The 17,606-nt window shown below is 44.9% G+C and overlaps 1 protein-coding gene across 4 annotated transcripts in view; it reads left to right on the top strand.

The window, feature by feature from the left end:
- Positions 1-17,606, top strand: part of LOC120055991 (E3 ubiquitin-protein ligase mib1-like) — an 84,178-nt gene that overhangs the window by 32,512 nt on the left and 34,060 nt on the right. For all 4 annotated transcript variants that reach the window (XM_039004097.1, XM_039004098.1, XM_039004099.1 and 1 more), the window contains exons 10-12: positions 67-174; positions 624-821; positions 1,096-1,247. In XM_039004097.1, the coding sequence (XP_038860025.1) occupies positions 67-174; positions 624-821; positions 1,096-1,247 (458 nt within the window). The remainder of the gene's footprint in view (positions 1-66; positions 175-623; positions 822-1,095; positions 1,248-17,606) is intronic.

Genomic DNA, 17,606 nt, shown 5'->3' on the forward strand with positions numbered 1-17,606 from the left:
GCAGTGCACTGGATGAATTCAAAATACAAGAACACACTTAACAGTGCTACATTGTGTGTTTTTTAGGTGAACGGGCAGTGTGCTGGACACACAGCCATGCAGGCGGCCAGTCAGAACGGTCACGTGGACGTCCTCAAGCTGCTGCTGAAACACAACGTGGACCTGGAGGCTGAGGTTTGTACAGCCAACAGTTCTTCCTCAATACTAACATCTATACTATAGCCCCTTCTCAATAGTTATATATTTAAACCCTCCCCAATACCAAGACCAACAGTGCTAGAACTGATATCCCTAGACACTATATCAGGGCTGTTCAGTTCCAGTCCTGGAGGGCCGAAACACTTCTATTATTCTTCTACCTGGTAGTTAATTACACTCACCTGTTGTCCCAGGTCTGAATTAGTCCCTTATTAGGAGAGGATGAAAACCAGGAGTGTTTCTTTACAGGTTTGACATTGAAAAGCTGTGCTCTAGTGAAACTACTCCCTTTCTTTTTTTCAGTCTTCCTATACTGGTCTCAATTCATACTCTTAAAAAGCTGACTGTATCAGTCATAGTTGGATGCTCGCTGAGGTGTAAACAGTAGAGACATTGGGTCAGTCTGTGTATAATATCCCTCCCAGGACAAGGATGGAGACCGGGCGGTGCACCACGCGTCCTTCGGAGACGAGGGCTCTGTGATCGAGGTGCTGCAGAGGGGCGGTGCCGACCTGAACGCCAGGAACAAGCGTAGACAGACCCCCCTGCACATTGCTGTCAACAAAGGCCATCTGCAGGTGGTCAAGACCCTGCTGGACTTTGGCTGCCACCCCAGCCTCCAGGTAACCACTATGAACATATGTGCACACACACTTCCATTTCACACATGCAAATAATACACACTTGTATATTTGTGAAACAGGACAAATACAATATAAGCAGCCGCTCTAACCAAAATATTTGGGTGGCTCTCTCTGCGCTCAAGTGTTTGTGAAATGTAAACATCTCCTTCACATAACCAGTATAGGCCTATATTGTTAGTGACAAGATTTTGATTTGATAATGATGGTTCCTGCTAGATATTGTGGTAACGGTATGTATGTCGCCCCCCTACAGGACTCCGAGGGAGACACGCCCCTGCATGACGCCATCAGTAAGAAGAGGGACGACATGCTCTCTGTGCTGCTGGAGGCGGGAGCTGACGTCACCATCACCAACAACAACGGATTCAACGCCCTGCACCACGCCGCCCTGCGAGGGAACCCCAGGTACGACCCTGACTTTAACTGCCAAGCCAGGGCTTGTGACGAAAAAGATGGAAATACTTTATTGTTCACACAATGTTGAAATCTGCCTTTGGCTTCACAGGAAACTGGCCTCCATACAGTTAGACTTGTGGCTTGCAAAGTTGTAGATGTGTTTCAAACTGGTTTTATTCTCATTGAGTACAAGTTAACTAATTGAATGGTACTGCTGTTAAATGGTTTATGACCACACTGAACCCTATTGCTTTTGAGGTTGATGGGTTTGGTCCTTTCTATCCACGGCTAGCCTACATCCTAGCCTGCATCCTAGCGTACAGGCTACATCCTAGCCTACAGCCTACATCAGTTCTGTCGGTGTCCTCTTCCTCATCCTTGGCCACAGCTATTTCTAGCTCCACCTGGTTGCTACTGCTCCACTCTAGCGATGGGCTATTCTAGTCTCTCATACATACATGAGACACACATTAAGGCTAGTAGCTTAGAGAGACTATACTATACCGATCAGCTTGAAAATCCTAGGGTAATAGAGGCCACAGTATCTCTGGAGTGTACGCCACACACACACATTAGCAGCTGCCTTTTTGGCTGGACTGGAGGTTTGGCTCGTGGTCTTGTCAGAGCCGGCTAGGGGACATTAGTATCATTTCACCTTAGCTGACACACATTCCATTGGCATGAGGACAGAGAGAATTGGGGTCAGAGGGCTCTGGAGCACCTGCTATTTCAGCTAGCCTGGCCCGGCCTGGTCCACTGGCAGTGGCACGCACTGACGGCAGCAGCACAGTGGAATAACACTGGAACACCCCTCAGTCTTCATCGCTACTCTATGGCACTGCCTGCCACTGATAGATAGCCAGTTTGAACAATAATCTGGATTGCAATCTGCTTGCCTTGCTGTGCCGGCCTGACAGTCTATTACTGTACAAGCTAAGCTCTATGGCTTCAGTCAGAGATGCATTGAAGTCATTTGTCATCATAATGCAGTGATTTCACCAGTTAATGGCCTCAAAAGATGGGGGACGAATGTTTCTGCTTTTTATTATTATTATTTTTTAAATATTGTTGGTCTATTTACTGTATAGGAAATTTGCTTTAAAACTGAAAAATTTTCTCTCTGAGATTGTCAGCATAGAATGCACAACTTTATCTCCGCCACATGGCAAAATATGTGGAATTATGGGAAATTGGCTTTAAAACATCAACATTTTGTCGCTGAGGTCAAATGTTCAGTCTGCAACCGCACTATTTGCCACGCCTATGGCCACGTCCCCGCCACGCCCACCACTTAAGCCTCATTTTGATCCAGAAAAACTATGGTACTGTACATTGCATTCCCTCCATTTCACTACACCCGCAATAACATCTGCTAAATATGTGTATGTGATTTGATCACCAGTTTGCAACAGTGGGAACTGTTAGTCCCATATTGACTGTACAGTAAAGGTGAAAAGTGCTGGAGTCTGCCTTGCTTTCCACCGGCACTCTGTCCCACTCTTCAATCTAGCCATTTACTTTTATTTCACACACAAGCTCCTCCACAATATTGCAGAGAGAGGGAGATGGACCTCTGGACTCGACCAAGTCTTAAACCCCTTGAAAACGACGTCTCCCTGGTTTGAAGGGAAGTACTTATTTTAGTAGTGTTTTAGAAGAGTGACGTTTGCGTCCCCACTGAGTGCTTGGGACAGGGAGTAGGTTCTGACTGCAGTAGTGAGTCATATTCCTGAAAAGCACCCTAGGTGGTTGTCAGAAGGACAGAGTAAAGTGGCAGTTGTACCTCTAAATGGTACAACACGACTCAAGATTCTCTTCAAGCTATTTATGTTCAGGTATGGATGAAAACTGCCTGTCACATGATGATGTTTTATTGATTGTACACAAATGCAAGTTGCAAGTCTTGTGCATCATCTGGGATCAAATAACCACTCTGACAATCCCTCCATATACAGTAGGCTACCCCTCAGCTGTATGATCTGCAGTGTTGTCTCTTGCAGTGAGCTTAAGACATCAGATAGTTGTCACGGCAGCCACACTGTTCAGTCAGAGGGGTTCTGTGTGGTAGGGCCCTCCAGGGGTAAAAGGTGTTGAGGGTGAAGGGGGAAACAGAGGAGGATCTGGGGTGACCGATGAGTCTGGCATCTGGCTGTGTGTGTGGTGTGGGGAGTGCATTCCCAAACACCAGCAGGGGCGCCTGCTAATGTGGGACCTAAACTATACATCACATCCATCATTACTCACACACACCGCATCGGGGTTTTGTACGTTCGTGTGTGTGTGAGAGATGGAGAGAGCAAGGGAGTAACATAGTTGAATAGAGAGGAAGAGAGAGGTGTTGAAAGAAGATTCAAATGGTATTGTCTCCATATAAAGCAGCAGGCTTTGTCAGTCAGTTATTGAATCTTCTACAATTAGTGTGTAATTTAGTCTACTTGGTAAATAAATGTAAACCTTTAAATTGTGTATTGATGGTTAAGCTTGCATATTTTCTTGGTCGTTTGTGCGTGTGCGTAATGGTGGAAAAAGTACCCAATTGTCATAGTTGAGTAAAGGTAAAGATATCTTATTAAAAAATTACTAAAGTAAAAGTGAAAGTCACCCAATAAAATACTACTTAAGTAAAAGTGTTTGGTTTTAAATATACTTAAGTATCAAAAATCCTTATATTAAGCAAACCAGATGGCACCATTTTCTTGTTTTAGTTATTTATGGATAGCCAGGGGCACACTCCAACACTCAGACATCTTTACAAAAGGTGCTCCAAACAGAGATGGCCCTGTAGAGGCAGACTAGACAGCACCGCCACCAACCAGTTGCAGAGGCAGGTGTTTAGTCCCAGGGTCCTTAGCTTATTGATGAGCTTTGAGGGCACTGTGGTGTTGAACGCTGAGCTGTAGTCAATGAATAGCATTCTCACATAGGTGTTCCTTTTGTCCAGGTGGGAAAGAGCAGTGTGGAGTGCAATAGAGATTGTATCATCTGTGGATCTGTTGGGGCGGTATGCAAATTGGAGTGGGTCTAGGGTTTCCGGGATGGTGGTGTTGATGTGAGCCATGGCAAGCCTTTCAAAGCACTTCATTTTTACAGACGTGGGTGCTACGGGTTGGTAGTCATTTAGGCAGGTTACCTTAGTGTTCTTGGGAACTGGAACTATGGTGGTCTGCTTAAAACATGTTGGCATTACAGACTCAGACAGGGAGAGGTTGAAAATGTCAGTGAAGACAGTTGCTCGTTGGTCAGTGCATGCTCGCAGTACACGTCCTGTTAATCCGTCTGGCCTTGAATGTTGACCTGTTTAAAGGTCTTACTCACATTTGCTGCAGAGAGCGGGATCACACAGTCTTCTGGTACAGCTGGTGCTCTCATACATGTTTCAGTGTTATTTGCCTCGAAGCGAGCATAGAAGTAGTTTAGCTCGTCCGGTAGGCTCGTGTCGCTGGGCAGCTCTCGGCTGTGCTTCCCTTTGTAGTCTGTAATGGTTTGCAGGCCCTGCCACATCCTACGAGCTTCAGCCGGTGTAGTACGACTCAGTCTTAGTCCTGTATTGATGCTTTGCCTGTTTGATGGCTCGTCGGGGGGCATAGCAGGATTTCTTATAAGCTTCTTGGTTAGAGTCCCGCTCCTTGAAAGCAGCAGCTCTAGCCTTTAGCTCAGTGCGGATGTTGCATGTATTCCTTGGCTTCTGGTTGGGGTATGTACGTACTGTCACTGTGGGGCCGACGTCCTCGATGCACTTACTGATGAAGCCAATGACCGATGTGGTGTACTCCTCAATGCCATTGGAGGAATCCCGGAACATATTCCAGTCTGTGCTAGCAAAACAGTCCTGTAGCTTAGCATCTGCTTCTTCTGACCACTTTTTTATTGATTAGTCACTGGTGCTTCCTGCTTTAATTTTAGCTTGTAAGCAGGAATCAGGAGGATGGAATTATGGTCAGATTTGCCAAGTGGAGGGCGAGGGAGAGCTTTGTATGCATCTCTGTGTGTGAAGTATAGGTGGTCCAGAGTTCTTTTCCCTTTGGTTGCACATTTAACATGCTGATTAAAAAAAATAGAAAACTGATTTAAGTTTCCCTGCATTAAAGTCCCCAGCTACTAGGAGTGCCGCCTCTGGATGAGCGTTGTCTTGTTTACTTATGGCGGAATACAGCTCATTCAATGCTGTCTTAGTGCCAGCCTCAGTCTGTGGTGGTATGTAAACAGCTACAAAGAATATAGATCAAAATGATCTCAGTAGTTAGTGTGGTCTGCAACTTATCATGAGCTACTCTACCTCAGGCGAGCAATAGCTCAAGACTTCCTTAGATATCGTGCACCAGCTGTTACAAAAATACGTAGACCGCCGCCCCTCTATCCTGCCGCTGTTCTATTCTGCCGGTACATCATATAACCAGCCAGCTGTATGTTGAAATTGTCGTCGTTCAGCCACGACTCCGTGAAGCATAAGATGTTACAGTTTTTAATGTCCCGTTGGTAGTTTAATATTCCCAGTAACTTGTCCATTTTATTGTCCAAAGATTGCATGTTTGAGAGAAGGCCCTGCTGTGTCAGACTAGACTGCACCGCCACCTTTTAACACGCCTCTCACCCCTTTTAATACAGTTTTCAATATCCGCTTTAAGAAAGCTCTAAACATCCCCTTTAACGCTACAGTGCGATCTGTTCAATGCTTAAGTGGCAGGGACCGGGTTTTGTTGTTTTTCAAATAGGAGAATCTATCTTTAACACACCAACAAACAGTTAGGCCACCTTATATAGTAGTAATTACTACACCTGCTGGGTTACCAGGCGCACACACACCATTGTGAAAAACAGCCTTCAAGGAATCCTCTCCATCTAATGTATGGTTCACTCTGCCAGAACTAATAGAGACTAGAGGGAGGAGAAGTGGCTCTATTGTTGGTTGTCGTAACGGGGGTTGTAATTACTGACAACCTAATGTTACGGGGGACTGTATAGAAGACTTCTGTGAAATGGTTGTGTTGGATGTTTTTTGGGTTTCTGGGATGGCTGCTGCAGGGCAGCCATTTCTGCAGTTAGTGAGGGTTTTACCACCCTGCCCTGACTGAAGTAGTACTACTACTAAAAAGTGACTGTATACTTTTGAATTATCTGTCTATAGAACATTCTTCCATGAGTCTTGATGATCATCCCTGTGCTTTTTGGCTAACTTTTTGACGACATGGGTCCCATTTATGTCTGGTGAAAACCAAACACTGCATTCCACAGTAAGAACCTCATACCAACGGTGAGCATGATGGTAGTAGTGTGATGTTTTGGGGATGCTTTGCTGCCTCAGGATCTGGATGACTTGCCTTAATAGAAGGAACCATGAATTCTGCTCTGTATCAAAGAATTCTACAGGAGAATGTCAGGCCATCTGTCTGTGTGCTGAAGCACAGCTGGGTCATGCAGCAAGACAATGATCCAAAACACACAATCAAGTCTACATGAAAGTGTCTAAAAAGCAACACATTTAAAGTTTTGGAATGGCCTGGTCAAAGTCCAAACCTAATCCCAATTGTGATGTTGTGGCAGGACTTGAAAAGAGCAGTTCATGCTTGAAAACCCACAAATGTCACTGAGTTAAAGCAGTTCTGCATGCAAGAGTGGGCCAAAATTCCTCCACATCGATGTGAGAGACTAATCAACAACTACAGGAAGCATTTGGTTCTTGTGATTACAGCTGAAGGTGGCACAACCAGTTGAGTGTAAAGGGGCAATTACTTTTTCACACGGGGGAATTGGATGTTGCATAACTTTGTTAATTAAATAAATAAAATAAGAGAATCAGAAACGGTATACCGCCCAAGCCTAGTGCCTTACTTTCAGACTAGGTTACTAGTAGGCCTCGTTCAAGGAAAAAGGAAAACTTTCAATTCATTAAATCTGTATAGTCCTTGGAAGAACAATTGACAGACTGTTGCAGCTGAAAACTTGACCATAGTTTTTTTTTAAATGTTTTTTTATACGAGCTAATGAAACACTTGGCTTATGGTTATAATAGTATTCTATATTAGCACAGTTGTTATAACCCCTCAATTACACCTGCAACCCTTCAGGTTCTTGATAAGCTTGTATTTTTAACCTCATGTCCCTTTTTAGATCTCCGTTTCAACCAGATGTTGGCTCATTTGAGTCATTTATATCCATGTTTTTAGTGGGGATGCACCGATATTACATTTTTGGCCGATACTGATAACCGATATTAAACATTTTAGCTGCATTTTAAGGATTCTAGTACAGTTAAATACACACATATGGACACAGTGGTCTAAGGGACTGCATCTCAGTGCACAAGGCGTCACTACAGTCCCTGGTTCGAAAATCAGGCTGTATCACATCCGGCCGTGATTGGGAGTCCCATAGTGCGGCGCAGAACTGGCCCAGCGTTGTCCGGGTTTGGCCGGGGTAGGCAGTCATTGTAAATAAGAATTTGTTCTTAACTGACTTGCCTAGTTAAAGGTTACACACACACCACACTGACCAAAAAGTTATTTTGTTGGCATTTACGTATGTCCCCATTACCAGTAAAACATAATCAAAACCTATTTCTTTCACTTACTTGCTGTGCTGTTTCGTTGTTCAGTCGTTCATTCTCAACCAGGATTTCATCATGCATGTGAAGTTTCAGCTCTGTCTGTCCGTGGCCTCTCTTCCTCGGTGCGCACTGTCACTGTGTCTGTTTCCATCTTGTCCAGCTGTGTATGTAACATTTCACATAAACCCTGTTTCTTGTTGGCATTGAACTAGCGGTCCTTGTACCTAGCATCAAGCATGGTGGCGACACAGTAAAGAGGCTCAGATAGAATGCCACCGACTCATTCGCTTGTTCACAGCCTCAAGTACTTTTGTACCTTTTAACCTCACGGTCTGTGTCTGCAGTTTTGTTGAGAAGGCGTTTCAATGCCATGACAGAGGGTATCACGTCTGCTGCAGGTGCAGTTGATGAGCTTATTTCTCGTGACAGTTGATTGAATCTAGCTAGCTAGTGTGTTCATGTTTCATACATATTGTCAAATGCCATTGAAATGGCAGCAGCTGTATGAGAACCAGCACATTCTTGAGCATGCAATACAGCTTTCCTCAGTAGGAAATCCTTGTGGACCCACTGTGCTGTCAGACTCAGCATGCTCATGCGGCTGACATCGCTGGTCCAAATGTCAGTCATGAAGCGAATAGCAGTGACTGGTAAATAGTGTGTACCGGGGCTCAACCAGTCGGTGAAAGCCAATGTCATCCACGACAGAGAACAGTTGATTCTCAAGGGCAATTAATTCCATTATCTTGGCGTTAATTGATTTCGCCTTTGAGTTGTCTCCCTGAAATGTTCTTACTCTTTCAAATGATTGCTCGACTTGAACCTGTTTAGTTGTTGGAAATGTGCGCTAAGTATTTTTCTGCTTTTGTTCTGTGTAGCGCTGTATTTTTCATGACGTCATTACGCCATCTACCTACATTATATAGGTATGCACATCAGCGTTGACATCGGTTTTGCACATCGGTGTTAACTAGACATCGGGCCGATGTTGGCATTTTTAGCTAATATCGGCCGATTCCTATATGCTCACCGATATATCGTGCATCCCTAGTATTTAGGGCGTGTGTAGTCTCAGCTAGAGTACAGGTCAGATTGGCATTAAGCATGAGACAAATTGGGAAGGCGAAGTGTGATGCATGTGAGAGACTGGAGAAAGAGGGAGGGAAAGATGCAGCGAGAAGGGGGTTTGGTTTGATCTGCCTGCATGTACTGCGGCAGCGTGTGTGTGGTGTGTGTCAGTCTGCGAGGGCTCTGCGCCTTGTGATTTGTGTGTTCAGCTCCCATCCTCTGGAGCATTTTGCCTCTCACCGCCTCGCACGCACACAAGGCTACTTCACACTGTGTGTAGTAGTTATTCTACTATTCCCCCTTCCCTCTCCTTAAAACCTTCCCATAGATCTGAACTTTCAAACCTTTTTATGTGGCCCCACTGTGCTGCGTTGGCTTGCCTCCCAACATCTCAACCCCTCCACACTAGAGGTCGACCGATTATGATTTTTCAACACCGATACCGATTATTGGAGGACCAAAAAAAGCCGATACCGATTAATCGGCCGATTTAAAAAATAAAATTAAAATGTAATTTAAAAAAAAAATTAAATAATGAAAAAATGTATTTGTAATAATGACAATTACAACAATACTGAATGAACACTTATTTTAACGTAATATAATACATCAATAAAATCAATTTAGCCTCAAATAAATAATGAAACATGTTCAATTTGGTTTAAATAATGCAAAAACAAAATGTTGGAGAAGAAAGTAAAAGTGCAATATGTGCCATGTAAGAAAGCTAACGTTTCAGTTCCTTGCTCAGAACATGAGAACATATGAAAGCTGGTGGTTCCTTTTAACATGAGTCTTCAATATTCCCAGGTAAGAAGTTTTAGGTTGTAGTTATTATAGGAATTATAGGACTATTTCTCTCTATACCATTTGTATTTCATATACCTTTGACTATTGGATGTTCTTATAGGCACTTTAGTATTGCCAGTAACAGTATAGCTTCCATCCCTCTCCTCGCTGCTACCTGGGCTCGAACCAGGAACACATCGACAACAGCCACCCTCGAAGCAGCATTACCCATGCAGAGCAAGGGGAACAACTACTCCAAGTCTCAGAGCGAGTGACGTTTGAAACGCTATTAGCGCGCACCCCGCTAACTAGCTAACCATTTCACATTGGTTACACCAGCCTAATCTCGGGAGTTGATAGGCTTGAAGTCATAAACAGCAGAGCTGCTGGCAAAACACACGAAAGTGCTGTTTGAATGAATGCTTACGAGCCTGCTGGTGCCTACCATCGCTCAGTCAGACTGCTCTATCAAATCATAGACTTAATTATAACATAACACACAGAAATACGAGCCTTAGCTCATTAATATGGTCGAATCCAGAAACTATCATCTCAAACAAAACATTTATTCTTTCAGTGAAATGCGGAACCGTTCCGTATTTTATCTAACTGGTAGCATCCATCAGTCTAAATATTCCTGTTACATTGCACAACCTTCAATGTTATGTCATAATTCCGTAAAATTCTGGCAAATTAGTTCGCAATGAGCCAGGCGGCCTAAACTGTTGCATATACCCTGACTCTGCGTGCAATGAACGCAAGAGAAATGACACAATTTCACCTGGTTAATATTGCCTGCTAACCTGGATTTCTTTTAGCTAAATATGCAGGTTTAAAAATATATACTTCTGTGTATTGATTTTAAGAAAGGCATTGATGTTTATGGTTAGGTACACGTTGGAGCAACGACAGTCCTTTTTCGCAAATGCGCACCGCATCGATTATATGCAACGCAGGACACGCTAGATAAACTGGTAATATCATCAACCATGTGTAGTTATAACTAGTGATTATGATTGATTGATTGTTTTTTATAAGATAAGTTTAATGCTAGCTAGCAACTTACCCTGGCTTCTTACTGCATTCGTGTAACAGGCAGTCTCCTCGTGAGGCAGGTGGTTTGAGTGTTGGACTAGTTAACCGTAAGGTTGCAAGATTGAATCCCTGAGCTGACAAGGTAAAAATCTGTCGTTCTGCCCCTGAACAAGGCAGTTAACCCACCGTTCCTAGGCCGTCATTGAAAATAAGAATGTGTTCTTAACTGACTTGCCTAGTTAAATAAAGGTGTAAAAAGAAATCGGCAAAATCGTCGTCCAAAATTACCGATTTCCGATTGTTATGAAAACTTGAAATCAGCCCTAATTAATCGGCCATTCCGATTAATCGGTCAACCTCTACTCCACACTGTAATTGTCTGTTGTTATATCACCCTGTGCTAGTCAGTTGGAGTTAGTTGTCGCGTGGCCCCTGGGCTGCTGCTGCATTCTTTACACAGCCATCGAGATAAAGATGGTGCTGGAGGGGAGGGCTGCCATCTTATCGGCTCTTAACCAACCATGCTATTTTTTATTTTCTTTGCGTTGTTCGTAACTTGTTTTGTACATAATGTTGCTGCTACTGTCTCTTATGACCGAAAGTAGCTTCTGGACATCAGAACTGGGATTACTCACCTCAAATTGGACGAGGAGTTCTTCTTCACTGAGTCGGACGCGAGGAATATACTACAGACACCCGACCAGGCCCAGATCCCCATGATTCGCTGGAAAAGGAAACGTAGGTTTTGCGGAAAGAGATCAGGATGCCTTGTGAGGACCAGGCGATGAGTGGCTAATCTGCCCTTGCCTTCCGTTCTGCTAGCTAACGTTCAATCGCTGGAAAATAAATGGGACGAACTGAAAGCACGTATATCCTACAAACGGGACATTAAAAACTGTAATATATTATGTTTCACAGTCGTGGCTGAACGATGACATTAAGAACATACAGCTGACGTGTAATACACTGTATAGGCAGGACAGAATAGCAGCCTCTGGTAAGACACGGGGCGGGGGCCATTGCATATTTGTAAACAATTGCTGGTGCACGATATCTAAGGAAGTTTAGCCTGATGTAGTGTGGTCTACAGCTTATCATGAGATAAACTCTCTAGGTAGATAGAGTATCTGTATTTGTCATAGCAGTCTACATACCACCACAAACTGAGGCTGGCACTAAAACCACACTCAATGAGCTGTATTGCGCCATAAGCAAACAGGAAAATGCTCGTCCAGAGGCGGCACTCCTAGTGGCCGTGGAATTTAATGCAGGGAAACTTAAATCCGTTTTACCTCATTTTTATCGGCATGTTAAATGTGCAACAAGAGGGGGAAAAATTCTAGACCACCTTTACTCCACACACAGAGCCGCGTACAAAGGTCTTCCTCGCCCTCCATTTGTTAAATCTGACCATAACTCTATCCTCCTGATTCCTGCTTACAAGCTAAAATTAAAGCAGGAAGCACCAGTGACTCGGTCTATAAACAAGTGGTCAAATGAAGCAGATGCTAACCTACATAACTGCTTTGCTAGCACAGACTGAAATATGTTCCAGGATTCTTCCTATGGCATTGAGGAGTACGCCACATCAGTCACTGGCTTCATCAATAAGTGCATCGAGGACGTCGTCCACAACCAGAACCTATGGATTATAGGCAACATTCACAATGAGCTAAAGTGTAGAGCTGCCGCTTTCAAGGAGCGGGACTCTAACCCGGAAGCTTATAAGAAATCCCGCTTTGCCTTCTGACAAACCATCAAACAGGCAAAGCGTCAATACAGGACTAAGATCGAATCATACTACACCGGCTCCGACGCTCGTCAGATGTGGCAGGGCTTGCAAACTATTACAGACTACAAAGGGAAGCACAGCCGAGAGCTGCCCAGTGACACAAACCTACCAGACAAGCTAAATTACTTCTATGCTTGCTTCGAGGCAAGTAACACTGAAACATGCATGAGAGCATCAGCTGTTACAGATGACTGGGATCACGCTCTCCGCAGCCGATGTAGGACCTTTTGACAGGTCAACATTAACAAGGCGAGCATGCGCTGTCCAACTGGCAAGTGTTTTCACTGACATTTTCAACCTCTCCCTGTCCGAGTCTGTAATACCTACATGTTTCAAGCAGACCACCATAGTCCCTGTGTCCAAGAACACTAAGGTAACCTGCCTAAATGACTACCGACCCGTAGCACTCACATCTGTAGCCATGAAATGCTTTGAAAGGTTGGTCATGGCTCACGTCAACACCATTATCCCAGAAACCCTAGACCCACTCTAATTTGCATACCGCCCCAACAGATCCACAGATGATGCCATCTCTATTGCACTCCACACTGCCCTTTCCCACCTGGACAAAAGGAACACCTATGTGAGAATGCTATTCTTTGACTATAGCTCAGCATTCAACACCATAGTGCCCTCAAAGCTCATCACGAAGCTAAGGACCCTGGGACTAAACACCTCCCTCTGCAACTGGATCCTGGACTTCCTGAAGGGCCGCCCCCAGGTGGTAAGTTTAGGTAACATCACATTTGCCACGCTGATCCTCAAAATGGGGGCCTCTCAGGGGTGCGTGCTCAGTCCCCTCCTGTACTCCCTGTTCACTGATGACTGCACGACTCTAACACCATCGTTAAGTTTGCTGATGACACAACAGTGGTAGGCCTGATCACCAACAACGATGAGACCGCCTATAGAGAGGAGATCAGTGACCTGACCGTGTGGTACAAGGACAACAACCTCTCCCTCAACGTGATCAAGACAAAGGAGATGATTGTGGACTACAGGAAAAGGAGGACCGAGCACGCCCCCATTCTCATTGAGGGGGCTGTAGTGGAGCAGGTTGAGAGCTTCAAGTTCCTTTGCGTCCACCAACAAACTAACATTGTCCAAGCACACCACAGTCATGAAGCAGGCACGACAAAACCTTTTCCCCCTCAGGAGACTGAAAGATTTGGCATGGGTCCTCAGATCCTCAAAAGGTTCTACAGCTGCACCATCGAGAGCATCCTGACTGGTTGCATCACTGCCTGGTATGGCAACTGCTCTGCCTCCGACCGCAAGGCACAACAGAGGGTAGTGCGTATGGCCTAGTACATCACTAGGGCCAAGCTTCCTGCCATCCAGGACCTCTATAGCAGGTGGTGTCAGAGGAAGGCCTTAAAAATGGTCAAAGACTCCAGCCACCCTAGTCATAGACTGTTCTCTTTGCTACCACCAAGTCTAGGCCCAAGATGCTTCTAAACAGCTTCTACCCCCAAGCCGTAAGACTCCTGAACATCTAATGAAATGGCTACCCAGACTATTTGCCATACCCCCCCCCCATACTGCTCCTACTCTGTTGTCTATGCATAGCCACTTTAATAACTCTACCTACATGTACATAATTACCTCAAATACCTCGACACCGGTGCTCCCACACATTGACTCTGTACCAGTACCCATTGTATATAGCCCCGCTATTGTTATTTACTGAGGCTGTTAATTATTTGTTATTCTTATCTCTTACTTTTTGGGGGGATTTTCTTAAAACTGCATTGTTGGTTAAGGGCTTGTAAGTAAGCATTTCACTGTAAGGTCTACCTATACCTGTTGTATTTGGTGCATGTGACAAATACAATTTGATTTGAGTGAGCTCAGCCCCGCACGGTGTGTGTGTCTGAAGTGCCCTGCATATGTCCCCTGCTATTTTTAAAACAGCCGTTCAGTATCTGGTTGGAATATCAATCTTGTGTATATATGCATTCTATGGTAACGGAACGGTTGAGTCAGAGTCCGGAAGAAAGGGACGCTACGCCATTTTGTTGAAACGATGTTGGGTTCCTTTTTATTAGTCAAGATGGAAGAGCAACAGTTTTAGCAGCAATGAAACATGACACTCAATCAATAATCACTTACTGAAGATGAAGAGAGCAGATGTGAACGATGTTTCTTAAGTCACCAAGGTACGGCGCTACAGCTGATCATTGACACTGAGATCAACCAGTCAGTCAGAACACTTTGGAAGAGAGAGAAGCTCCAGTAGGACAGTATGTAGTCATCAAAGCATAGCTACAGCTGGTTGAAGGGGACCAAATCCATTCAAGAGGTGATTTGGTTCCTTTTTACCAGCTTCAGCAAAGCATTGGGGGTTCACTGTGTCAGGGTCAAGGACTGGAGTGGAGCCGACCCAGATGGAACAAGCTGGAAACATAAACATACAGTACAATGGTACAGGGAAGTGTGCAGTGTACACTCGCTCTCTCACCCACCACAGTCATTTTTGCATAACCCCCCATCTCCCCTATGCGCTGCCCTCCAGCCAGTCTATTTATCCTCATTGCCATTTTTTAAGTTGCGTTTCCAACCGCTCTCTGAGTGAAAAAAATGGTTCCCTAAGAAAAGGATAATAATCTATCGAGGAGTCAAATCTGCCAGAGTCATGTAGCAATTACAGCCTGTGACGGATGGGACTGTGTGTGTGTGTGTGTGTGTGTGTGTGTGTGTGTGTGTGTGTGTGCACCAGCCAGGTAACAGAGAGGGAGATGTGGAGCGCAAGAGAGAGCTGTAGAGTGGGAGAATTCAGTACAGGGGCAGGTCGATATGGCACAGGAGAGAGGCTATTTGCAATACATGCACACACTAGTCGATTTCGATGGTTGGGCGGGTGGCAGCCAGCTGCACCATCCTGTCCACTGTCCATAACAGAGCAAAAGCAGGGGGGCTGCGGGCAGACAGACAGGCACTGAGCATTTGATAATGTCAGCATCTGCTGTGTGGTGTCAGTCAAGCAGCAGGTCACGGCCAGAGGGAGGGAACGGTGGGAGGAGGAGAGAAAGCCATGCCCCCATAGACAGTTAGTGGAATAGCTGCTATAGGTCTTTACAGAGAGAGAAAGAGAGACATATGGAGATGTGAAAGACTGAGCAAGGTTAGAGACTGACCATAAAGGGACTAGGACACAGCGAGGGGGTAATGAAAGAGCAAGACAGGCATGTTGTAGCCTAAATCTTCTGCCCAGATAATGTCTCATGAAGTGACATTTGAGCTTGATCTTTTTACCCTGCTCTCATTGACGTTTTCTTAGTCATAAACCCCATCCTTTAAGCACTAATAGCTTAGCTTACCCTAAAGCATAGCTGCGCCCTGAGCTAGCGCGGACTTCATTGAAAAGCATTGCAGGTCTGTCTGTCTGCAAGTTTAGCCGCACAAGGAGTTTAGCAGCACAGAGAATCTGAGTGCCTTTACTACCAGTTTTATCTTCATGCATCAAATATGACTGCACTGAGGTAAAAAGAAAAACCTGAATGTATTAAAAGGGGACAAGTAGGTTACAAATTCCATCTCTCTTTCTGAATTCTAAAAACGCTGGTGATTTTATAAAAATAATTCTGTCTTGATGTCACTGGAATGACGCTGGTGCAGATTGTCGAAGACCGCATTAAGAATCTTGCTTCTGCTCTACCTTCTTTCTCTCATGGATAGCAAATGGAATATGTCTTCGCAGCACCATCCTCCTTAGCATATTAGGCAAACCATAATGTCTTTGTGTTGTATTTCATTAGAATAGTCCCACCACAGAGCTGTCCCATAGGGAGTACTAGACTTTTCCATTGCTTGACCGCTACTCTATGCACTAGCATGGTCTGGTATGAGCTGTTCTGCTGTTAGCAGACTTAGTGTTAGCACACCGCTCAGTTCAGCTCAACAACTTTCACAAGCCTTTGTTTTCCACGGGAGAGAAAAAAAAAAAAAGAATGCTTTCTTGGTTTTGTTACACCTTTTTCGGCAGCCACCCCCCATCTCTCTCCCATGGGCCTTTTATTTGTTTGAAGCAGTGATACAATTGGAATCGGCTGACCGGTCCGAAGCAGGCCCTGATCCTACATTGTCACTTTTCGATGGTCCTAAGCTGCACTGCCGACTGCCGTGCTGCGCAGCAAAGCATTTGGCGAGCATAGCAAACTGAACAATGAGGCCAGGAATCAGCGGGGGAGGCAGGCAGAGGGGTTTTCAGAGGGGTGGGGTTATGTTGGGGGAGACTTTGCTAGTGCTGTAGCTGGACAGGACACAAAGTAGGGTTAACACCACACCAGCCATATGATATAGCATTGGGGCAGAGCCAGCCAGCAGCTTTTTAAACAGCGATGTTGTTGCCTCCCTCAATCTCTCTGTGCACCTGCCTTTCTGATCTGCCTCCTTAGCAACTCTTTTGCTGGCCTTATCCCATTGGCCGTTTGGATAAAGCAAAGATGGTAGCAGTTTGCCACAATTCACCTTCCTTATTTTCCCATCACGAGCCGGGAGACCTTTAGAAAATATTATAGTATTAATTGTGGAGCTCTGGCCTGGCTCTCTCTGGCCTGGCTCTCTCTGGCATGCCGTTCACTCGCTGCACCTCTCTCGCTCGCTGCCCTTCTCTCCTGAACTGAAGTGGAGAGCTAAGTTGCAGCTGACTGTGATTCAGAAGGCCATAATGCAGTAAAACCCAGTAATGATGTAAGGAGGCCCCGTCGTATGGCGATGTCCCAGGGTGATTATTCCTCCTGAGTTTGTTGAGGTGACGGAACTAACTCATGCCTTCCTGACTAGAACCAACTCATTCCTTACTAACTCATACCTAATAAATAGAACTAACGCATAGAACTAACTGACAGAACCAACTCATTCTGTTACACAGGAGAGTAATACAAGCCAAGCACACTAACCCTACATCTCACCTCTGGTAGACACCGGCTTAACAAATATTATTATTGCTTTGATTAGTAGTGTCTCTATAATATTGCCAGTTGGTTAAGTCAGCCAGTTCGAGAAAGCAGGGTTAACTATGTCCCTGCAATGGTTATATTGCTGCAGTGAGACTGCCCAGAAACAGTATAGCTAATGTATTACCCCCTACACCACTCACTCGCTCTCCACTCCGCCCGCTATTCTCATTTACATCCTG

Source organism: Salvelinus namaycush, chromosome 11, assembly GCF_016432855.1.
Source record: "Salvelinus namaycush isolate Seneca chromosome 11, SaNama_1.0, whole genome shotgun sequence".
NCBI classification, from domain to species: domain Eukaryota; kingdom Metazoa; phylum Chordata; class Actinopteri; order Salmoniformes; family Salmonidae; genus Salvelinus; species Salvelinus namaycush.